The 25,655-nt window shown below is 36.4% G+C and overlaps 1 protein-coding gene across 1 annotated transcript in view; it reads left to right on the top strand.

Annotated features, from left to right (window-relative positions):
- The window catches only part of LOC150095851 (protein strawberry notch homolog 1-like), a 527,670-nt gene that overhangs the window by 313,719 nt on the left and 188,296 nt on the right, over positions 1-25,655 (top strand). The window contains exon 15 of the mRNA XM_090409548.1: positions 10,157-10,237. Coding sequence (XP_090265674.1) covers positions 10,157-10,237 — 81 coding nt within the window. The remainder of the gene's footprint in view (positions 1-10,156; positions 10,238-25,655) is intronic.

Genomic DNA, 25,655 nt, shown 5'->3' with positions numbered 1-25,655 from the left:
TGTCTATGAAACTTAGTTGAAAATTCTACAATTAAATAACTTTTAACATGAGTTTTCTTACATTTTGAAAATAGTTTGTCATTTTTGAAGTGCGCTGCCATGGATTAGTTGGTTGACACAAGCCCTTTTGGTTGTAAACATAAACACCTGGGTTTAAATTCCTTAGGAAGATTGTATTCGAAACGGTTTTCACCGTTTCGAATACAGTCTTCCTAAAGAATGTGGAAGAATGATAGAAGCACCCCCTATATAGATGGAATCAATTAGCTGGGACTGCACAAATTGAAGTCCCAGCTGATTAAAATAATTTTTAGTTCTTTCTTAAGGGAAATCTCTGGTTCATTTGCAATTCCACACAGATTACTTGAAACTTGCATTTGTGTACTGCATTCAAAAATATATATCAGTACTATTTCTCACTGGCTTTAAATGTAGACTTTCTTTTATTTTTGAAGCCTCCATAGTTCTTTCAGTAATTAGGATGCCCAGATCCAAACTAGGAGGTAAAGAACCTTTATAAAAATGTTTCAACTGATGTTATCTTAGCTTATCTGATTCGGAGGTGACAGGATTTTTTCCTTTGTGAAAAACTTTCATTTTTTCATCTTGTAAATAAGGCAAACCAACTCCAGACTGCAATTAAGACTTAACATGGGTTTGATTTTCCACTGCAGGCATGGATGTATGCAAATGTCTTTAGGTCATAGGTGTGTTTCATTGTTATGCCCGATACTATTGCCCAGTTTAGTGAGAGCCTTAAATGGCAAAAAAAAAAAAAAAAAAAGTTCCATGTTTGGTTTATGGGGTGTTTCCTTATCATTAGTATATTTAAATATTGTTTCATTATTATTATTATTATTATTATTATTATTATTATTATTATTATTATTGCACTATCCCACAAGCAGTCAGCAGACTCATTGTGGGAGGTTCATTCAACTGATAATATGTTTCAAAAGGGGATATACAACTTTGAATGACAATAGAGGGTAAATTGCAATAGGTGAACAATTTTTATTACCGAGTTATAAAACTTCAAGAGTTATATAACTCTTGAAGTTTTATTTCTTCGAGTTTAGCATAACTCTTGAAGTTTCAACACAGACAGTTAAAGTTAGATATGACTGCCTCCAGTAATTATGCAGACGTCCCATCTGTAATAAATTTCCTGCCATGTAGCAGAGCATATCTGGTGTAACTTCAGCAACGGCGGCAGTAATTCTGGAACACAGCTCATCCGAATTGGCTTGTAGGGATGGTACAAACACTCGATCTTTTACAAAGCCTCACAAGAAAAAATCTGTTGGTGTAAGGTTGGGGGAACGTGGTGGCCATACTACAGGTGCCCCTCTACCAATCTATCTACATGGAAAATGGTGTCAAAGTATGACCTTACATTTGTCAGGTAATAGGGAGGTGCTCTGTCTTGCTGGAAATGTAAGTGCTGTCATGGTCATTGTCGTATAATTGTGGTATGAGGTACCCAAGTAGCATGTCCAGATACACACCACCAGTAATGGTGGACTCCCTAAAAAAGATCCATATAGATAATGAATAACAGAGGGGATAATGTACATCCTTGTCTCACACCAGATTTAACATTAAACCATCTTCCTGTACTTCCTTCAAGTCTAACTGCTGACTTACAACTCAAATAAAGACTAAGTATTGCTTGATATAATGCCCCATTGACACCATATAACTGCAGCGTATTGAATAGCTTCTCTCTTGGCAACTTGTCATATGCCTTTTCCAAATCGACAAAACTTAAATACAGATCTCTGTTATATTCCCATGCTTTCTCGACTATTTGTCGTAAAGTGAAGATCTGATTGTGACAGCCTCTATTTGGCCTGAATCCAGCTTGTTCTTCACCAAGCTTTTCTTCCACAATTCTTCTCAACTGTTTCTCAAGTATACTTGCATATATCTTGCCAGGAACACTCAGTAGGGAAATACCTCTGTAATTCTCACATTCAGTTTTATTTCCCTTTTTATATATGGGCACTATGAGAGCTCTACTCCAATCATCGGGAATTCGTCCCTCTATCCAGGTTTTCTGAACTATGCAGTGCAGCCACTGTAAGACTCTTATACCACCATACGTCAGCATTTCTGGTCGAATATTATCTACTCTGGCTGCCTTTCTACATTTCAAACCTTTGAAGGCTTTTTCTACTTTAAGTATGGATATGTATTCCTGACTGCATGCCTGGTCGGTGTTTTTTACCACTGTGCTGTCATCACTGCTTGTTTCATTTAGCAGTTTTTCAAAGTAATTACTCCATACTTCAAGGATATCTTTTTCTCCCGTTTTCATGTCACCTTTATCATCTCTAACTCCTTTTACAGCACTCTTTCCTTCATTCCTAAGCTTCTTCAACAACCTCCAGAATATTTTGCCACCTTCTTGATATTTATTTTCTATATTCTTGCCAAAGTCCTCCCATGACTTTTGTTTAGCTAGTTTTATACAGTGTTTAGCATTCTTGCATTTGTCTCTGTATTCTCTAAGAGCACAAGCTGACTTATTTGACAGGAACTTTTGGTATGCTTTCTTCTTTTCCTTCACTGCGTCTTTAACTTCCTGTGTCCACCAGGCATTCTGATTTTTTTATCCTTGCAGACAACCTCACCACATGCCTCTCTGGCAGAATCAATCAATGTTTTCTTCAGAGTTTGCCACTGAATCTCCAAGGTTTGATTCCTGTTCTCAAACTCTTTCATTTTTTCTTCAATAATCTTTGTGTATTTTAGTCTACAGTTCACATCTGAGAGCTGCTCAACTTTTATTCGCTTTAAAACTTTCTTACATGTTACTCTTTTCAATATGAAATTCAATTTTATCCTGCTCAAGACTAAATAGTGATCACTTCCAATTTCAAATCCTCTGTACATTCTGGTGTCCTGCACCAGGGAGAAGACATCACTATCAACAATAACATAGTCAATGAGACTTTTCTTATTCCTAGCCTCTTCTCTCCATGTGAATTTGTGCACATATTTATGTTGGAACATGGTGTTAGTAATAACCAGTCCATGCCCTGAGCAGAAATCCAACAGATATTTGCCATTATTATTAGCTTTGCTCTTTTCTCCAAATTTTCCCAAAATATTTTTGTATGTCTGACAATCATTTCCTACTCTGCTATTCAGATCCCCAACAACGACCAACTTTTCCCTTTTCATTGTGTCAGTTGCTTTTTCTAAAGCCTCAAAAAAATTCCTCCACTTCTACCTCAGTAGAACCTTCTGTGGGACCATAGGCACAAATAAGTCTCATTGTCCAGTTCCCATTCTCATATTTGCCCACATTACTCTACTTGAGACTGACTGCCATTCAAGAAGATTAGCCTCATATTTTGTGTTGAATACTATGGCTACTCCTTCTTTTCCTTGATTGTCTTTGCCTAAATATAACATTTTGTATTTATTGCTCAGAAACATCTCCAGTTTTTGTCTTTTTTGTTTCAGTCACTCCTATTATGTCGATCTGGTACTTATATAATTCCTCAGCTAGCTCCATTTCTTTGCCATTCAGGCTTCTTACGTTGATAGTACCAATCTTTAACTCTGGTGATGTTGAGTTGGGGTTTGTTTTCAGATTTGTTCCAGTAGCTGACTTTTCGCTGTTCGCCCTGGTTCCCTGGCAAAAACAGCGGCGGGCCTTGTTTAACCGGGCGACGCCCCGGCTGGCATGAAATTTTGTCATGTTGTACCATCATTTTTTTTTTTTTTTTGGTTTAACCAATAAGAATACAATTTGGTCGGCTAAATCCCAAATTGCCAGCCCATCCTCGTTCGTTCAGTATCCAAGTAGATACCTAACAGGGTGCACCACGAGAAGGTGAGGATTGGACATTAGGTCAGAAGCCCTGGTCGGTTCTCCGCATTACTTTAAAGGCTATGTGGAGGTCTCCTCTCTATTAAACAGCTTTGACCCTTAAGCACCCGAAAGCACCCCTTCAGAAGTTTGTAAGTCTCAATCACATCACCCTCTTTCTCCTATTTGCTAGTGTCTGCAGTCTGCAAATTCTCAATCTGTTATCATAATCAGTATTCCACAATCTTGATATCATTTTTAACACTCTCCTTTATACTCTCTCCAATATATCAGGAGACCAGACTTACTCATAATAGTCCAAGTGAGGTCTTATCAAGGCATTATAAAGAGGCAAAATAATATCCTTATCTTTACATGTGAACTTTTGTTTCAGCATTGCAGATATCTTTTGAGTTGTATTTGCAATCTTTGCCACATGGCCCCTAAATTTCAACTTCCTATCTATTAACACTCCAAGATCCCTAGCCTCATCAGTTTCTTCTAGCCTAATCCCATCAATATAATATGACATTGGATTACTAATCATGCTGAAGTGAATGACTTTACATTTACTCACATTGAACTGACACCCATTTTCCCATGCCCACAATTCCAGTCTATTGAAATCATTTTGCAAGTACTGCATATCAGCAGCATTCCTGATTTCCCTACTTATTTTTGCATCATCAGCAAATAACTGTATGTCGTTTGTCAAATCCTTCCCAATATCATTAATGTAATGTACAGATTGAATAACAGGAGACCAAGCACTGATCCCTGTGGTACACCACTTGTTACCTTACCTTACAGACTCAGATCCCCATATACCAATTTTTGATATCTGTCAGTCAGCCATCCTCTTATCCATGCTAATATTCCATAACTTAAACCCATTTTCTCCAATTTATGCAACAGTCTACCATGTTGTATTCTGTCAAAAGTCTTAGCAAAATCCAAAAGTATCATGGTGTATCCATTCCCCTTGTAGAATTATAGAATGTGAAGAAGTTGCTAAATCATGACCTTCCCTAAACCCATGTTGTTCATTGCAAAGTAGAGATTCACTGTCAACCCATTTCTGAATGCGAGCCCTAACCAATTTTTTCAAAATCTTCACCACCACTCCTGATATAATTGGTCAATAGTTGGATGCATCGGTCTTTGCACCACCCTTGTGCAATGGAATTACCATGCATTTTTCTTTTCCTGCAGAATTTTCCTTGTTCTGAGACTCATATTAAACAGCCTGGTCAAAGGAATGGCCAGTTCAGCTGAACATTTTTAGCACACATGCTGATATTCCGTCAGTCCTTATTGCTGAATTCTTATTCAATTTGTGAATCAGCTCTAAAACCTCGGCCTCACACACTTGCGTTTCTTCATCTAGCGAAGAGGTAACAGTGAGCTCAGTGTTGCGTTCACCAAGTTGATAGCTTTTAATAAAATGGGCACTCATTAACTGAACAACCTCTTCTGCATCTGTAACCCTCATGCTGTCTGGATTTATAAGAGTTATTCTTTCATATTCATTCTTTCTTTTACTTGCAGCATATCGATAGAATTCTTGTGGATTGTCTTTAGCATGCAGAACCAGTTTCTTTTCATACTCAGACTTTGTTTTCTGTACAACAGTTGTGACTATTCTAGCCTGCTGCTTATAACAGACGTCATCCTTATGCAAACAGTATTCCTTCCACATCATCCTTTACTTACGAATCTTACTTAATAAGATTACACGTCCATTTGACTCCTCTCTTTATTCTCAAACTCTCTGGACACATTCTGATATCGCATCATGTAAGTATTGTTTAAATGCTTCCCATGCACTGTTGATATTCTTTCCATCCAGCAACCAATCCCATTCCACTGAACTCAGTGTACTCAGTTGGTCATAATTTTCTGCTTTGTAGTTCAGCATGTAACCTTTTCTGAATGGAACATTCATAAACTTAGTCTTAGAGCATAAAACTCATTTAGTGAGAATTCTTTTTTAGCATTTATAATTGCACATAAAAGGATGCTCATATGTAATAAAAAATTTTGTTCAGTGACCACAACTTTGCTGTACCAAAGCTGAAATGCTGCTAAAGCATGCATTGATAAAGCTGTCACCATGGTATACTAAATCATTATGGTACTGTTTTAGTAGTCAGCATGTTGGGAATGCACCATTAAAATTTTTTCAGTTATTAAAAATTATACATTTATTTTATTAAAATTATAGAGCCTACAACCATGTTATGAATAATTACTTTAATTTCTCGATATTTCGACCTTTATATTAAGGTCACCACCTGGAGTATACACACATTTATACAACGACAAGGTACATTACATTTCTAACATTAAGCCAAAGTGAGAATGATTTCATCAATTGTTATTCTGCTGTCCTGACCTCTAGTGGCAAAAAAAAAATACATCAAAGCTATACTCTATTTATAACATCATCAGAAAACAAATTCATATAGATAGTTTTAATATGGAACAAAGTGATGGCCTAGTCCATAATTTAGCAATATTGTTATATTAGAGTTATGATCCTGAATTGCTTACAGTTCTGATTTTAATTCATAGACTGAAAGGGTAAATGAGTAGAATATGTGCCATCCATATTCTTGGAATTTTTAGACGACCATTACTGTTAAGATTGGAGTGGTTAAGAATTTCACAGACTTCCTTAAATCTAGCATACCTCATACAATGTTTTGGTGTGGCGTAAACAACAGGTGCCTTTTCAGTCAGTTCTATGTAGAGTATTTAGGGCATTATCAGAAAGGCCAGATTTATGATAGTTTTTAAATTTAATATGCTGTTGATGTTCGTTTTTTCTCATAGGAATTATGTTTCCTGTTTCATCTATATAGGGCAAATTACATGTGCAATGAATACGGTATACTCCAGGGTGGGCCAGTGGAGGAAGTGGATCCTTGGATTGGTTGAATAAGGAGGTTTAAAGGTGACATTAAGGTTGCATTTCTGTAGTATTCTGTTTATTTTATCTGATACCCCTTTAATGTATAGAATGGCTACAGTTTTATTGTAATGTAGTTTAGTTTTGCCTTTTGGTCTTCTGAAAAATTTTGTTGATAGTATTTTGGCTGTAGCCATTTTTCAGGAAGGTATTGTTGATAACTTAATTTATATTTAAGTGCTTGTTCAGTGGAGGAAATCTTCAAAGCCCTGTTTTTTAGTGTGTTAATGCACCCAGTTTTTGTATTGGGCGATGGTACGAGTTTGTGTATATATTGACCAGTATGTGTAGGCTTATGGTAAACAGTGAAGGAAAGACTGCTTGAAGGAATACTGGTGACAAGTGTAACTAGAAAGGGAAGTGAGTTCTGACTTTCAATTTACATTGTGAATTGTATGCATTTGTGTTATTTAAGTGGCTGAGGAAAGTGTTTGTCTGGCTGCCATTGGACCTGATAATGAAAATATCATCAATGTATTGCTCAAAAGATTCCATATAAAAGTTAGCAACTGGGGGGGGATAGCAGTAAGCACATGGCTGTGCCTTCTGTTGTAGATAAAAAGTATTTTGCCATACGAAATAGCTAGAACGTAGTACATGGGGAAAGAGTGGCGTGATATTGGGAGGGAATTTTTGCTGTAAAAGAAGAATTGTATCATTTATTGGGAAGAAAAGAGCAGACACGTCAAAACTGACTAATATATCACTTTTTTCCACTGTGACATCTTTAATTTTGTTTACAAAGTATCGTGTGTTTTTAATAAAGGAGGGGGAATGACCTACCAACCGGCCGATAGTTGAAGGTGTTGAATTGACAGCCCCATTTATCATCTGGCCAAGAAACTAGTGTCAACATTCAAGGAGTTTGCGGGTCATTCTCCCTCCTGTATTAAAAACACACAACACTTTGTAAACAGAATTAGACATCTCACTGGGAAAAAAAAAGTGACTTATTAGTCAGTTTTGATATCTCTGCCCTTTTCACAAATGTCCCAATCAGTGACACAGTTATTCTTTTACATGACAAATTCCAGACTGGCTATTTTGTGTTGCAAAACACTTTTTACCTACAAAAAGAAGGCACAGCCATGGGCTCACCCTTACTTTTATATGGAAGCTTTTGAGCAATGTGCTGTAGATCAGTGTTTCTCAACTACTGGGTTGCGAGCAGTTCTCCTGGAATTTGTCATTTTGGTTTTCTAAGCATTTTTCATGAATAAATATTTTATAGTGGAAATATTCTGAGGAGAATAATATTCGTGAATGTGTCAAAAAGTTCAGACTCAGAATGCTTCAATAGCATCTGTGTAACAAATGTCAGTGACCAAGCCGTATATTTTTAAATATGGAAGTATTCATGAATTATCGGGAATTTTCAGACATTGAAATCTTTCAACATTCAGGAAAGGGAATACCGCTGTTATGACCGGTCATAAAAATTGTCTGCAATTCAATTACAACAATGGGTGGCGTATCCTCTGTTCTTTTAACTGAATGAAATAACATCTGTATAGCAAATGTCAGTGACCATGCCATGTGTTTTTAAACATGGAAGTATTCATGAATTATCATTAATTTTCAGACATCAAAATCTTTCAACATTAGGGAAAGGGAATACTCCTGTTTATTGACTGGTCATAAAAATTGCATGCAAGCCGATTACTACAATGGGCAGTGTATCCTCTTTTCTCAAAACTGAATGAAATAACATCTGTGATGTAAATGTCAGCGACAATCAGCAAGGAAGAATAAAGAAAATTTTTCACTGAAATTGAAGATCAGGGCAGTCTGTATCCAGTTCTCAAAACTAGTAATACTGAATACTGTTTCTTCACAAATTCGCACTGCAGTGTGCAAGTGCTTGTTTAGAAACTCGGGTGCCATGATTTTCTAATAAAAGTAATAGGCCTACAGATTTAAATTTTAATATGAATAAGAGACAAGGTCATAATTTTATTGACATTTGAAAACCTTTTGACATTCTCTGTAGTTTGATGAACTGTAGCAAAATTATCAAAAAAAATAATAAGGCAATTTAGATCACTGCTGTTTTGTTAGAGACATTAAAGACAATCAAAGATTTCAAAATGGATCAAGGTGTGAAATTAGGATCATATACTCTCTTTTTTTTTTTTTTTCCTTAAGTTTGCAATAAATCCATACCTTTAGGAAAGCAAATTTTGGTTATAGTTGGAAGGTCATATTTAAAAAAAAAAACAAAAAAAAACTGAGATTTGATTTTCAAATGATATTGACTTTTTGGCAGAAATTGTGAACAACCTGCAGTAATTCGCTAATAGGCCAATCATTTAAAGATTCTAGGCATACCATTAAGTCTGGAAGTCTACATTTAAGAGAGGGGTTTGAGAAAGTTATTTGTTTTGGAAGCATACCTCCTAACCAATTGATAATCTAAACATATCAGATCAAGAGTATGCAATGCAGAAGCATAATGAGATTTCAAAAAAAGAACAAGGTTGATTTATATTGTGAACCTCAATACTTCTATATAGATGGGAAAAATAAACCTCATTAAGAGAAGGTGAAAAACAAATACAAAATTTGAAATAAGATGCTAATTAATAAGATGCTTCATATCATCTAACCCATAGATGATATGAAGGAGGAAACTTTCACAGAAGAATGAGTAAACATCCTAATAGCAGCTGGAGGGAAACATTTGAAGTGGTTTGAACAGCAGATCATATGGCTGGACAATGCAGTCATTAAAAATTTTACATCTGAAAACGATCTGTGGGCACAGATTACTTGAATTTCTAACATAGATAAATTCAACTTATTTACCTAGGTTAAGGGAGGGGAAACTCTTCCAGCTATTTTTATTTTTTTGGATTGAAGAAAAGTTATGAAGAAATTCATAACCTCTATTTCTTATGAAATGCTGCATCAAACTCTTCAAGACTCTAGATGGTAGAAGAGAAACATATACATCCTGAAACCATTGCTTAGATTGCTGTGTTTTAAGCGCCATCTTTATTAAGATGGTATGAATGTGTGAAATTTCAGTCAGGTCACTAAAAGTAATTCTCTTGTTATAAACAAATTTTTAGTACAAAATGTATATGATATCTATTTTTAAACAATTAAGCATGATTAAGTGTTTCTTATCAAAAGCAAAACTAGTCTAGGTAGGTTAAATACAAGTAGTAATCATAATGAATATATTTTGTAGCATTTCCTTTTTTCTACACTTTTATTTAAAGTATTTATTTATTAAATTCCTTTGATGAGAAGATTTTTCTCTATATTAATTTTAGTTTATTACAGTTCATTATTGTCTATAAATTATTCTTTGAATTTTTGGATTGCTTAATGTAATTGGGATTTGTGTCTATTTGCAGATCCATGGCTGAGTCGAAAGTCTAAATCAAAAGGAGGTAAAAAAAAGAAAGGTTCAAGCAAGCGACATAATAGTTCTAGAAGTAAGGTTTCATTTTAAAAGTAAGATTGTATGTGTGTGTAACTGTGAGTGTTTAAGTGGAAATTTAATCTCACTTCAGAAAAAGTGAGGATCAGGAAAGTTCAATAGCCTGCTTCTTAGTCAACAAAAAATTGAGCAGTATTTTGGAATTGGACAGTGTATTTGGTAGATTAGTAAGCACTGTTATCTAAATCTCAAAAGATACACTCAAAGTTATCCAAGATTATTCACCATACATAAAGCCATATTAACAAAGAAATGCTGTGATAATTATTATTATTATTATTATTTGACACCTCCAGGGAGTCCAAAGACTCATCGAGGGAGAGTGTGCCAACAGCATCAAACGATTGATTCCCTTCCAACTACTAACCACGCTCAAACTTGTTTAACTTTTTGCAAGCCATTAGTAGCAGAGGCTCTACCAATTGACCAACTTTTGCTGACAAAAATTCCTCTAGTCGGCGACTAGATTCGAACACCTTTCTAATAATGGTGAACTATACAAGAAAGGAAAACATTTCAGAATGATAAGAGTTTAATGTTAGAATTAATATACACAAGAAAAGATTAAAACACAGTAGAAACTTTTCAATATGTTACAAATGTCAGTATGTTGCATGACTGTTGAATTCACTGAAAAAGAAAATCCCTATGTAATTGAATACCTTTGTTTTCTCCCTTTGAGATGGTGAAATGGAGAGATATAGAAAGTGAAATGGAAAGAAGTGGAACTACTGAAACTGACTTTTGTTCTGAATAGTAAAAACATACTTAAGACCATTCACAAAATGTAAATGAACAAAATTCCTACATTAGAAAAAAATATTGGATCATGAATTAAGTAATAGATTTAGATATATACATGGCAATGCTGATCTATCCAAATGATGGGTGTAGTAATCTACACAAAACCTTTTGTAATAGAACAGTTTATGAAGAAAAAAAGGAACAAACACTGGAAGTCTAGTAAATAAAATCAGATATATTGAACTATGCAAATCAATAAGAAAACCAAAGAAGAAACGTAAAAATTCATATAGGAGGATAACCAGTGACAGGTATGAAGAATTTCACTCATTGTTTTGTTTGGATGACAAAACAACATAGAAAGGCGACTCTGAAGTGTGTGTGTGGGGGGGGGGGGGGAATGAAATGTAAGAAATCCTATTAGAAGAAAGATTCTAGGACCTCACTGTAGATAAGTGGTACCTTCAAAATGTAAAAGCAGCTGCTGCTGTAGAAGATGGATTCATAGTTGAAAGCAGGTAGGATAGTGGCCAATGAAATCCTGGTGTAACTTTTGACTCATTGGTCTGCTATCAAAGGTAAGCAGCTTTACGCACAAAAGTAATGATAAATAGCCCCCCCCCCCCACACACACACTGTAGACCTTGCACAGCCAAAAGAGCATGCAGATGTCAGATATTTTAGCACAGTAGATCATATTCAGGTGGTGCAACAGACTATCAAATTGCATCATGAACACTAACATCACTAACTTCCATTATGGCTTGGATTTATTGACTATGAGAGGTTTTGCAATAAGGTACTATTAAATCTGTATATAAAAACACAACAGCAACAGTGAAATGAATGCCAGTGAAACTGTTAGCAAGGTGGCAATTCCCAATGAACATAATCATTCATTTTAAGATACTAGCAAACACTTCAGAAATATCTTGACTGAAGCAAATCATTAGACAGATGATGAGGAAATTGGAAAAAGTTGAAAAGTGATTAGAGAGGTATCAGAAGGATATGGATGGAATCAACAAAGGAGAGACAAAACGAGAAAGCACTGAATCAGGTAAGATATTGCTTAATGATAATCAGGTTGGTGAAATCAATTATACAATGAAGAATATTGTGCATCTTGGAAATTCCATTATTAAACATGTGATTGGTGATATTGACATTGTTACTACTTTGAGTTTTCTAGATACTAAAATAGAAAATTTAATTAACACAATTGAAAAGCAGAAAAGAAAAGTAAAACAGGTGGTGGTTCTGCAGGAAAAACATCTGGCAAAGAGTGAAAAAATTAAAATATATGCTGGCCTGGTTGGTCTAGTGGTTAGCCCACCAACCAACAGGCTGCAGGTTTGAATTCTGCCATGGGCATAGATGTTTGTGAATGTCATCTTCCACAGATGAATTTCATTACCTGGTGTGTGACCACCATACTGCTTATTGGAGGCTGAAGTGGCTTGAAAAAGTTTTATGTTTGGTAATTATGAACTTTACAACCGTGTTATCAAAACTCTTTTAATTTCCCGACATTTTGATCTTCATCTTAAGATCATCATCTGGAGCATATACAAATATACAGGACAATATATACACATAAACTCATACCACCACCACCACCCAACACAAAAACTTGGTGTCATTAATACTCTGAAAATCTGCTCCAGTGAACATGCACTGAAAGATGAATTTAAAGTTATCAGCAATACTTTTCAAAAAAATGGTTACAGCCAAGACACTATTAACAAAATTCTCTACAAGACCTCAATAAAAAACAGACAAACCAGACTATAAAAAAATTATAACCATTCCTTAAAGGAACATCAGATAAAATAAACAAAATACTACTAAAATACAGCCTCAAATCCACCTTTAAACCTCCTGCAAAATTAAAAAGCTTACTCAACTCATCCAAAGACCCACTCCCTCTGCTGGTCCACCCTGGAGTAGACTGTATTTACTGCACCTGTAACATACCATATATAGGGGAAACAGGATGCATAATTCCTATCAGACAAAAAATATCATAAACGACACATTAAATATAATAATTATGGTGAAGCTAGCCTTTCTGATCATGCCCTGAACACCTTACATAGAATTGACTGGAAAAGCACTAGTTGTCTACATCACACCAAAACATGGTATGAACACAAATTTAAGGAAACCTGTGAGATTATTATCAACTACCCCAATCTGAATAATAAAATCCCAAACATATGGAAGGCACATATTCGACCCACGGAACCTTCCTCTCTAAGAGGAACTATAAACAGGACTGCTGTTTCCTTAAACAGCATGTGATACAAGGAACTCGAGGTCAAAGATTGTTCGATCTCATTATTGTGTCAGAGGGGGGGGGGGTTCTGTAAAAGACACGACTATTCTGTCTCCAGTTAGTGGCAGTGATCATGTTGTACTGATGTGGGAAGTGGCTAATTTTATAGATATTCCATTTAGAATGGTTACTTGCTGAACTTAAGAGCAGGAAATTGTGACCATCTGAGGAGGATGCTGTGTTTTGCACCATGGTATCATTTCTTTCAATTAAAGATGCCAAGAAATTATATTCTTGGTTTAATCCTTTATCTAGGTGTAAGCAAACAAAGTTTGCACATGAAGTAACTTCACAACTGGGCAACTCGTATATTGAGGCTAATGACTTCACATCAATTGCCTTGGTATCCCATAATGCAAAGCACGTATCCTTATGGACATGTATAATGCTATGCATTATGGGAAGGATCATTACCCAGACTGATTTCGACCTTTATTTAGGTCTCATCAGTGGGAGCCATACCCAGAAGTGATGCCAAGGTTGAAGTAATACAGAAGTCAGTATCAATTCTTGGTGAAGGCCAGAAGAGTTACAACTATTATACAAAAAGCTGAGTATGAATTAAAATTGTCTATGCTGCCTGAAGAGAACTGAAAAGAATCCTGTTGTTATTCTGCAAGTAAAAGAAAGAATGAATATGCAAGAATAATTCATCAATGTCAATGGTATGTGAGTGACAGATATAGAAGTGATTGTTCAAACAATGAGTTACCAATTTGCTAAAAGCTAATGTATGCAATATTGAGCTCAATGCTTCTTCTTCATTCTATGAAGAAACTTGTGTGTATCAGGGAGAAGTACTAGAGCTGTTTCACAAATTTAATAGGAATTCTGCAATAGGAACTGATGGAATATCAGCAGGATGCTAAAAGAGTGTTCAACTGAACTGGCTGTTCCTTTGACTTACTATAATTTGAGTGTCAGCACAGGAAAGATTCCAGAGGAGTGGAAAAAATGTAATGTATGATAATTCCATTGCATAAGGGTGGTGTAAAGACCGATGTGTCCCACTATCAATCTCAGTGGTGTTGCTGGAGATTTTGGAGAGGTTGCTTCTTGTACAAACTATTAAGAAAATCATTTATAAGGAAAGATCATGTGTGAGTAATTTGCTAGCATTTTATAATAACATCACAGTTGAGTTAGACAAGGGAAATGGATAGACCTTGATACTTTGGACTTTGCTGAAGCTTTTGACAGAACACAGCATGGAAGACTGTTGCATAAATTGGATAATATGGGATTGGATTATAAAACATTAGGGTGGATAAGAGGATGGCTGCTGCTGAAAGATGTTAAAAGCAGTATACAGGATATGAGTCTTCAAAATTTAAGGCAACAAATGGTCCACAAGTATCAGTCCTTGGTTCATTGGTATTCTCTCTTGCACATTAATGACATGGGAAAGGATTTGACAGTCAACATACAGCTATTGCTGATGTGCAAAGACTGACATGCATTATTTTCAGAATGATTTCAATAGGCTGGAATTGTTGACATGTGAAAATGGCTGTCAGTTTAATGTTACTAAATGTGAAGTTATGCACTTTGATGTAATGAGATACCCATTGGTGTCTTATGTTGGCAGGATTATGCAAGATGAAACAGACCCGACTTTGAGGACCTTGGAGTTATAGTAGTTGAAGTTCAAAGGTCATATAGCAAAAATTTTAGATACATTTCAGAGAATAATTGCAAGGCTCAAATGAACACCGACATGTAAAAATAAGGAAGTCATTATACCTCTTTACAAAGCCATGATGTGGCCTCAGATCTGGTCTCCTGGTTATTGAGGTGATGCAGAAGATACATTAGAGACGGTTAAAAAGGAGTGTTAAAGATTATATCAGAATTACAGAATGTAAATATTATTAAGAGAGACTCCACAGATTTAGGAGCTCATCACGGGAAGCCATACTGTTCTCACCAGATGTCAACCTGTTCTGGAATTCATTCACGCTACTTGCACACGCAACGTCCAACAGCAATTGATTTCACCCATGCACCGCTCTATGAGAGAAAAATCTAGCCCTCACCCATTCTTGACAGCATTCATTCTCAACTTCCAAGGATGCCCTTGTATTCTTTCCCCATCCTCCATAAAATGAAAAATTCTATCTACTGAAATTCTGTACAAACTGTTTCAGAAGTTTGTAAGTCTCAATCATATCACCCCCCTCTTTGTCCTGTTTGCTAATGTCTGTAGCCTACAATTTCTCATCTCTCTTTAGTCGATATTTCACAATTCTGATATCATTTTTAACACTCTCCTTTGCACTCTCTTTGCTGTATCAGAATCACCACAGAAACCAGGAGACCAGATCTGTGTGCCATAGTCCAAGTGAGGCCTTATAAAGAGGCAAAATGACTTCCTTACCTTTACATGCCAAGGTTAGTTTCAACATTGCAATTTTTCTCTGAATTGTATTTAGAATCTTTGCTACATGGCCTCTGAACTTCCTCTACTAACACTGCAAGAATCCTAGCCTGATCAATTTCTTCTAGCATTATCCCACCAATATAATAAGCCATTGGTTATCTAATCCCATCAAGTGCATGACCTTACATTTATTAATATTGAACTGATGGTCATTTTCACATGCCCACAATTCCAGCCTATTCAAATCATTTTGCAAGTACTGCATATCAGCAGCACTCCTGATTACCCTACCAACTTTGTATCACCAATAAATAGCTGTATGTTGCATGTCAAATCCTTCCCAATATCATTAATGTACAAACTGATCCTTAGGGCACACTATTGGTTACCTTGAATCTTGCAGATTGAACCATACATGACTTGTATGGTGTCAATCTGCAATTCTCTTATCCATGCCAATAGTCCATAATCCATTCCCATATTCTCCAGTTTATGCAACAGTCTTCCATGTCTTTGACAGAATACAGCATGGAAGACTGTTGCATAAATTGCCTTAGCAAAATCCAAAAGTAGCATGGTATATCTGTTCCCCTTCTCTAACAGTGGTAACATTATTACAGAATGTGAGCAGGTTGCTAAAACACATTAACTTGCTTGCATTCCCTTAGTAAACCCTATGCTGTTTGTTGCCAAGTATATATTCTCTGTCAACCCATTTCTTAAAATCTTCACCACCATTCCTGAGATATACTGATTGGTCAATAGTTGGATACATCGGTCTTTGCACTATCCTTGTTCAATGTGTTTACCATACATTCTTTCTACTCTTGTGGAATCTTCCCTGTTCTGAGACTCAAATTAAATAGCCTAGTCAAAGGAATAGCAAGTTCAGCTGAACACTATTTTATCATCTGTTCTGATATATCCCACCAGTTCCTATTTCAGAATTCTTCCAATTTATACAACAGCTCTAGTACTTCCTCCTCATACAATGAAGTGGTAGTGGTCAATTCAATGTTGCATATACCAGGTTGATAGCTTTTAGCAAAATAGAATTTTGCTAAAAGGCTGCTCATTAGTTGAACAATCATTTCTGCATCATTCACCTGTATACCATCTGCATTCAGTAGAGTTATTTTTTCAAATTCATTCTTTCTTTTACTTGCAGCCTAACGATAGAATTCTTTAGGGTTGTGTTTAGCTTGCAGAGCCAGTTTCTTTTCGTACTCAGACTTAGTTTACCACACAACACTTGTGACTCTTGTGGCCTGTTGCTTATAATTATCATAATTGATATCATCCTTATGTACACAGTATTCCTTCCACATCATCTTTTTCTTAAAAATCTCTTGCCTAATTAGATTACATATTCATATCACTCCTACTCTATTTATGCTTCAAATTCTAGGGACACATTTTGATATTGCATCATTTAAGTCATTTTTAAACACTTCCCATGCACTGCCGATGTCCTGCCCATCAACAACTCATACCATGGCACAGAACCCAGCATACTCCTCAGGTGATCATAATTTCCTTCTTTGTAGTTCAGCATGTAGCCTTTTCTGAATGGTACATTCATAAACTTACTTCCCAAGTGAGTACTGCATGATCACTGTCACAAACCAGAAGCAGAATAGTTATATCTTTAACTGAAACCCCCTCTGACACTATAATCAGATCTAATGCTCTTTGATCACAAGTTCCTTCTTTCACATGCTGAATGAGGAAGTTGTCTTGCAACAGTTGAATAAATTCACTTTCATTCTTCTCATGTGATTTTATAGCAACCCAAGCGATGTTTAGATAATTAAAGTCCCCAATTATGAATACTCTTTTCGCACCCATCATATTTATTTGATGATACTTTTCTTTGTTACTAGCATCCGATCCCACCAGGTCTGTAACAACACTTTACTATTTATTTAATCTTGTTATACTGCATTTCATACCAGATGACTTCAATCTCACTGCTGCATGAAAGACTAGTATTTATGTGAGGTCCCAATATATTAACCAAAGCAACAAACAAACTCCCTTGTTTCTGATACTTCTCTGATTTGTGTACAGACATAATTTACCAGCATGCTGTTTTGTATACTCTTGTCTGTGGTCTGCTGCATGACACTCTTTGACAACTGGCAGATCTCTGTTCTTATCTAGTTCCTTACTTCTGCAGACATGTTTACACATACTTGATAAGTCTGAACCAGCAAACACAGAATCATTCTCTCTTTATAATCATTTCCATAATAATAACCATTCCCATCATTAACACAGTAACTAACATTGTTACTCTTACACACAGATTCTCATGATTCCTCCCATTCGAATTCAGTTTCTCTGACTCTCCGTGTTAGGTCTCATATCAATTAATAATTTTTCAAGACTCTCCTGATGCAAACACCTTCAAGTGTAGGTCATCCCTCTTATACCCAATCTTCACTTTGAATGGTTTCACAATAAAGAATTAATGTCCTAATTTGGTGGCATCTATTGTTGGATAAAGTGAAGTTTACAAGTATTAATTCGATCTCAAAATGTCTGCCAGATTTTTGGCAAATTGATATATCATACTCATTAAGATTTGCAGAATATTTTAGAGCTTCTGCTTATGCTACTCATGATTCCATAAACAGTCTCTTTGACTTGTGATGACATCCATGTGGTGCAGTAACCTACCAACCTTCAAAAGCCCATTCAGTTAACCGACCCTTGCACGTCAACTGACATCTGGTAGCTCCCATGTAATTATACTTCAGTTATCTGACCCTTCAATTATCAGAACTCACCATTAATGCATGAAGGGTCTGATAATAGGTGATTTCTGTATTTTTTTCTCCCCCCATTCTCTTGTCTTAACCTGCCTAATGATGGTGGCAGATATATTTGTTCTCCAAGGTGGATGACAACTAGTGTTGCCAATTTAGCTCTTTTGGAGCTAGATCTAGCTCTTTTTTCCTTCCCTAGCTTCAAAAATTTTAATCTAGCATCTAGCTCCTTCAGAACTAGTTTTAGCTCTTTTTAGTTGTTTTTATAACTTACTGTTAAAGAAATTGTTTTAAAAGTTTTCCAGATGTTCACATTTGATAAAGGAATTGTATTATACGTTTGGGGTGAGCATCATACACGTTTCAAACGCATGATGACGTCAGTCAGTCACGTGGCCCAATAGTCTGCCATTTTGTCGCCTTAAAGTTGATAGCACCGCTACAAGTTAGTCTTTGCACAGTGTTCTGGTTGGTAGTTATGATAGTGAGTGGGAAGTTTTCAAAGACTGACTGATCATAATTCGTTGCAGTAAAGAGTTGTATACCCTTCTTCAAAAATGAGCAAAGAGAAAAATAATGCTTACAAGCAAAAATTTAGGAGGGAGTGGTTGCAAATGGGAATGTTTAGTAATTGGTTGTGTGAGGTTCTGGTGATGCTACAAAAGGCCACTGTAAGTTTTGCAGATGTGATATAGCTACTAAATATTGTCAGCTTGTAAAGCATAGCGAAACTAAGAAGCATCTTGCTGCAGTTCCATATAAGGCTGTTCCCATTATAAATATGCTTGTGATAGGAACAAGTCTGATGAAACCGCAAACTTGGAAGGTAGGCTAGCATTATTTCTTTGTTGTCACTCATCATTCAACAGTTGCGATAATCTGGTAGATATTTGCAAAAATATCATCCCAGACAGTTCAAATTATGCCAAAGGTAAAAATGCACCGAACTAAGTGCTCTGCAATTGTAAAGAATATTCTAAGTGAGTATTTTGAAGAAGATCTAATTGCAGACATTTGAGATGAAAATTTCAGCTTGCTAATAGATGAATCGAATGATATCACAGTGAATAAGATTTTAGGAATGGCCATCATTTATTATAGTAAGAAATTCAACAAAATTATGCATACATTTCTGAGCATGGTGGTTCTAGAAAAGTGTGACACTAGTGGTATTGTGGCTGCACTGAAAAAAGAGCTCTTGACCAAGAAACTGGACATTAAAAATCTCATTGCAATTGGTACAGACAACGGCAGTATTATGGTTGGTGTCAATAATAGCGTTTATGAACAACTGAAGGCATATATTCCCTCCTTAATTTTAATTAGATGTGTATGCCATTCATTACAACTGGTAATGTCTCACACTTGTGCAGAATCTCTCCCAAGAAAATTGGAATTTTTAGTTGCCGAAACGTATAAGTGGTTTTTTCACATTCCTCTTCAAGACAAGCAGCATACAAAGAGCTGTATCAAACTATCAACAAAAATGATGCTCCTCTGAAAATTGTGCAACAAAGTGGCTCTCCATTGAACCTGCAGTAGACAGAATTCTTAGCTAGTGGTTGGAATTAAAAACTCACTTTGAAGTCATGAGTGTGACTGAGAAATGTTACAAAGCTCAAATTTTGTGGGAGATGTACAAAGATGAAAGGAATCTGTTGTACCTTTTATTTTTGCATTCTGTTCTAGTTCAAGTTCAGCAAGTTAACAAAATTTTCGGATCTAACAATGCAGAGAAGATGAGATTATTTGAAGACCTTTCTTGTTTGATTTGTTCTATTGCTAATATGTTAGTGCTACTATCATCCACAGTCGACCCTCTAGAGTCAGTGATTGATGACTATTTGGATCCTAATCCAAATCTTGGTTACAGATTTGAAAGAAAAATTTCAGAGTTGATGATATAGAAGAAAATAATGCAAAATGATGAGCGAAATCTTAGAAGTAGAGCAAGACAGTTTCTTCTTGGTCTCTTTAAATAGCTTAAGCAAAGGTTGCCTGAAAACTTGATATTTTAAGAATGATGTCTTCTTTTTCTGTTGACAACACCCTAAAACATATAAAAGAACCTGTTACTCCCATCTTAGAAATAATGCTGAAAACAGAAAAAGATGTTGCTGCTGCTGAATACCAGTACAATACTATCCACTTAAATAAATGAACAAATATAGAAAGCACTGAGCTATTCTGGACTGAAGTGTGAGAATATAAAGATGCATCTGGAATGAATCCATTTAAAGAAATTGCTCAGTGTGCAATAAATTTATTAATACTGCCAAATTCTAATGCGGAAATTGAACGAATTTTTAGTTCCATGAATGTAGTGAAAACTAAATTAAGAAACAAGATGGAATTGCCAATGCTGACAGCTATTTTGTCAGTCAAGTATGGCCTCAGGCATAACAACAAGTGCTGTACAGACTATCATTTACCAGCCTCTACACTGAGTAATATTGGAACGATGGCCACATATAATAAAGCTGAAAATCTAAGTGAAAATGAATTATGCACAGAAGACCACATGGAAGATGTATTTAGTCACTTATATACAAGTATCGCTTCAACTTGAATAAAGTAAGTAACTTAAAAGTATCAGCTACTACTTTTAAAATTTTAGTTTCAAATTTGTATTTTTAACTCCTTTTTAGCCCTTTTGTTGTCCCAAAAACTGAATTAAAATACTAAATGTTCCCACTTATCCTCCTCTTTCCTTAATACATATGATCATATCAGAACTGTTAATATTCTTTATATTCAAGACACATCTGAAGACATATCCAGAGTACCTCATCAATATAAGCCCCCACACACCACATTTGAATCATACATGAAACTAGCTACCCTCTTCCATTCACATAATGACAAACTTAATCCTTTATCACATCAAGGAGTATATGAAGTGGCTTACTATGACATATCTGTGAACATCCATCTCGAAGAAACACATTCCACCATCGTTTTGGCAAATTGGGACTAGCAGACCACACTGTGGACACCCTCTCACATAGAATTGGATAGAAACAAGTGCCACACAGAAGTTCTTTCAAGTTGGGAGGACTGTTTTCAGAATCAACAGCATCATGAAACATTCTCTGAACCTCAACAAGTATAGCTGTATCACTTTGCCAAAAATCTGGGAGACAGTCATTTGAAGATTGAATTAATACCTGTAAACTTCTCTTCATCCAGCAGTAATGGCACCAAATTAGGAATTTAGTTCTTTGTGTTGCTGCTGGCATACTGTGATAATAGAATTTTTTATATGTTCTGCTTCTGCTCTTTGTAATGAATAGATAGTTATATAAACTGAGTATCAGAAACATGTTTATTGGGCATGGGTAGGAAAACAGATGCTCCAGAGAAAGAGAAGTGAAATACAAATGGCAAACATCTCTGTACTCTTTGTTGGGTCTTATTAAAACAAGAGCAGCAGATGCCCAGCTTCCCTTTTCAGTACAACCTGCAAGCACACTGAGCCTGCATCTCCTATTATTTTTTTTTTATTCCATCTATTTCTGTTACTTCTGCCCTTTTGAACAGTGTTCTCAACAACCTTCAACTCTTCAAGAAAATGTCAATAACCTTCTTTTCTAATCCACACTGATGTGCGCTAGGTTCTACTACCTTTTGTACATGGGATCATTATTAAAAATGTTTGCTGTGGGGCAAGAATGGGGAGCCTGTTGCATAGATGTGATACCATGGAAGTTAGTCATTTGTGAAGAATATGATGTTGAGAATGTTTCCAAAGAGAGGATGGAAATTTGTGTATATGCACTCTCCTATCTTCCTGTATTTCTCCTTTATATTAATATAGTACAAACTCCCCTCCCCTCCTCCATCTCATTTATCCCTTTCTTCCTGTAGTTCATCATCTCTGCAGAGGGAATTCCTTTATTCTATTCGATATCCATCATTCTGGTTATCTTTCACCAATCTGGTGTCAGATAATCAGAATGATGGATATCCTTTCTGAAATCTTTTCATCTTCTTGAAAACCAAGTCACCAAATTTGTGACATGATCAAAGCCATGTACGGTGGATTGGAAACCTTTTAATTTCTATCAGTGTCCTTTTTATTCATCATTGCCATAAGCTACTGTTCTTGCAATTCTCACCATGTAGCAGTTAAATTTTGAGTCCTTTATTGCTATCAATTCCAGTTACATTCATAGCATCCTATTACCTTCAATTACATTCACAGCATCCTATTGTTACTGTCTAAATTTCAAAACTTTACGCTTTGGAATGTTGAAATGGAAGCTCCACTCATCTGCTTTCAGTCTATTCATATCCTTCAGGAGGGCCACCGTAGTTTGATTCCTGATAGCTCTGCTCAAAGTTGTATAATCTACAAAGAATTGTACACATTCCATTTAAACTTCTCACAATATAACTGACATGCAAGTCAAACAGTAATAGCTCTGAAACAGACACTTCTGCCACACCACTAGTTAACTTTCCACTTCTGCTCTTTCTCTCATACAACTTGTTAATACTTGACAGTCACTTTCTTATGCAGCTTGCTTATCTGTCTTATTGAAATATCAGCTTGCTATTTGGCAATCTGTCAAAAACGTTTTGAAAAATCTAGCAATAGTACTACTGTTAATACACTATCTGATCAAAGTGTCCAGACACCTACTCAAAACTGTAATCAGACTTTCCCTGTGACACACTTTCAAGTAGTGGACATTAATATTAATATGGGGTGGGGTCCACCCTTTGCTTCTGTGACCACTCTGCCGGGGAGACTTTTTACCAGGTGTCGGAACATTTCTGAAGGAATGGTAGCCCATTCTTCCTGAAGAGCTGTAGTCAGAACAATTCATGATGTGGTTGTTGGGGTCTGGAGCAAAGGCTGGTTCTAATTCATCCCAAAGGTGTTCTATGGGATTCAGGTCAGGGCTCTGGGCCACCCAGTCCATTTCTGGAATGTTATTGTCCACAAACCATTCCCACATAGACCTTGATTTATGGCAGGTAGCATTGTCATGCTGATACAGACAATAGTCATCACCGAATTGATCTTCTACCGTAGACAGTACGCAATGGGTCAAAATGCCCTTGTACCTTCTGCATTTAGATTCTGTGTAGTGTTATGAGAGGGCCAAGCCCATTCCATGAAAAACACTCCCACACTGTAATGCCACCTCCTCCAAATTTCACTGTCTCACACACACACACGCACACACAGAATCATTCTCTAGACATTCACCAGACCCCTTCCATTGGATTGCCACATGGTAAAGCGATTCATCACTCCAAATCGCACATTTCCAGTTGTCCAGTGACGTTATTGTTTACACTATTTCAAGCAGCACGTAGCGTTCACAGGAGAAATGTTTGATTTATGGGCAGCTGTTCAACCATGGAACCCCATTCCTCTTAACTCTCGGCGCACGGTCATGGTACTGGCTGGACAGTTAGTAGCACTGCGGAACTCCTGGGTGATTGTTTCTCGATGTATGGTGATTTCCATGAACCACCTTCTTCAAAGCTCGATGGTCCCTGTCTGTCATTAAACGCGGCCTACCCGACCGTGGTTTTGTTGTGGTTGTGCCTTCACATTTCCACTTCGCAATCATGTTGCCAACTGTTGACTTGGGCAACTTGAGGAGGATTGAAATGTCTCTGACAAATTTCTTACTGATGTAGCAACCAATAACTAGTCCACATTCAAAGTCACTGAACTCCCTTGACCTTCCATTCTTCTCATACTTCTTATCACTGAACAACACACAGCTCCTTATCTCCTTTTATACCAGCAAGTGAGGTCGTAGTGACATCTAGATGCCAGTTTATGAATTATATAGAGGTGTCTGGATACTTTTGATCAGATAGTGTAGAACTTTCTTGTCCACATTCCCCATCCTGTTGCAATATGCAGGTAGATTGCCATAACATGAAATCCCCTAACCTTGCTATTTAGATGTAAAAGGTGCCTTAGTAATTTACTCACTTTTTTTGTAAAATGTTATTTGAGTTGTATAAAAAAAAAATGACTACATGATATCTTTGAAGTGGGTGAGTTTTAGAATGAACAAAAGGTGCTAAATTGATGTGTCAAGTCCTGGAATTTATAGGCAGCATGAGAATTGTGGATCTCAGGGAGCAGAGGAGTTTGGGGCATTGGTTAGTTTGACTAAGCCTACAATTAGTGACAATCGGAAGACTTTGTTGACAGAGTGATATAGGAATAGCCTTCAAGGAATATAGAGTGAACAGTATGTGGGGGTAATGGATTGATATTCTATCAAGAGAAACACAGTTTTATGAAGGATAGGTGTGTTGCCTTAGTAATTTACTCACTTTTTTTGTAAAATGTCATTTGAGTTAAATAACCAAAATGGCCACATGATACTGCTGGACTTTGCTAATGCATTTGACAGGATACTGCTTGAAAATTGTTACTGAATTGGAAGCAATTGAGGGTAGATATGAAAGGCACTGCTATTTAATTTATACATCAGTGATACATGAAATGAGTTAAGGGGAAATATTATTATTATTACGTGACACCTCCAAGGAGTCCAAAGACGCATCAAGGGAGGGCACCTACTCTATAACTCTCTATCTCCACTGCTCAATCCACCAACTACAGCGAACTGCAACTACCATCATCATCTACACCAATGCCATCTACTGCCCACCACGACCAGTATTTTCAGAGACAATCACAAACATCCATGCTCATGACAGGATTCAAACTTGCAGCCTTTTGACTGAAGAGTGAATATGCTAGCCAACCTGGCTGACTTGGCCTGGTTGACTGAGTGCTTCTCTGTTTATTGGCCAATAAATATTCAGATGTTTGTAAACTATCAATTTATAGAGCAGTTGGTAATAAAGATGACAGAGATTCTGCAGAATGGTTTTTATGTAGACGAGCAGTATGGACAAATGATAGCTGCCAAGGTAATGTGGCAAAGTGTAAGGTGGAATTAGATGGAACCAGACTACAGGAAATTGAAGAGGTGATTATGAACAGGCACTTGAAACTGAGAAGGTAGAGTAAGTACTATGCTTTCTGTCCCTTGTCAGGAGAGCAAGTTAAAGGAGAAGTATGAATTATCATCATTGCCAATTTGCAAATGATGCTTGTTTCACCATTCTTTGCCATTTCTCTCTCTGTTCATTGCCTGGTGACTCAAAACCTCTTTCCACACCATCACATCAT

The sequence above is a fragment of the Typopeltis vanoorti genome, chromosome 19 (assembly GCF_054136105.1).
Source record: "Typopeltis vanoorti isolate ZY-2024b chromosome 19, IOZ_Tvanoo_1.0, whole genome shotgun sequence".
Classification (NCBI taxonomy): Eukaryota; Metazoa; Arthropoda; class Arachnida; order Uropygi; family Thelyphonidae; genus Typopeltis; species Typopeltis vanoorti.
Note: the sequence above shows the minus strand (reverse complement) of the source record. Positions and strands in the feature narration are given on the sequence as shown.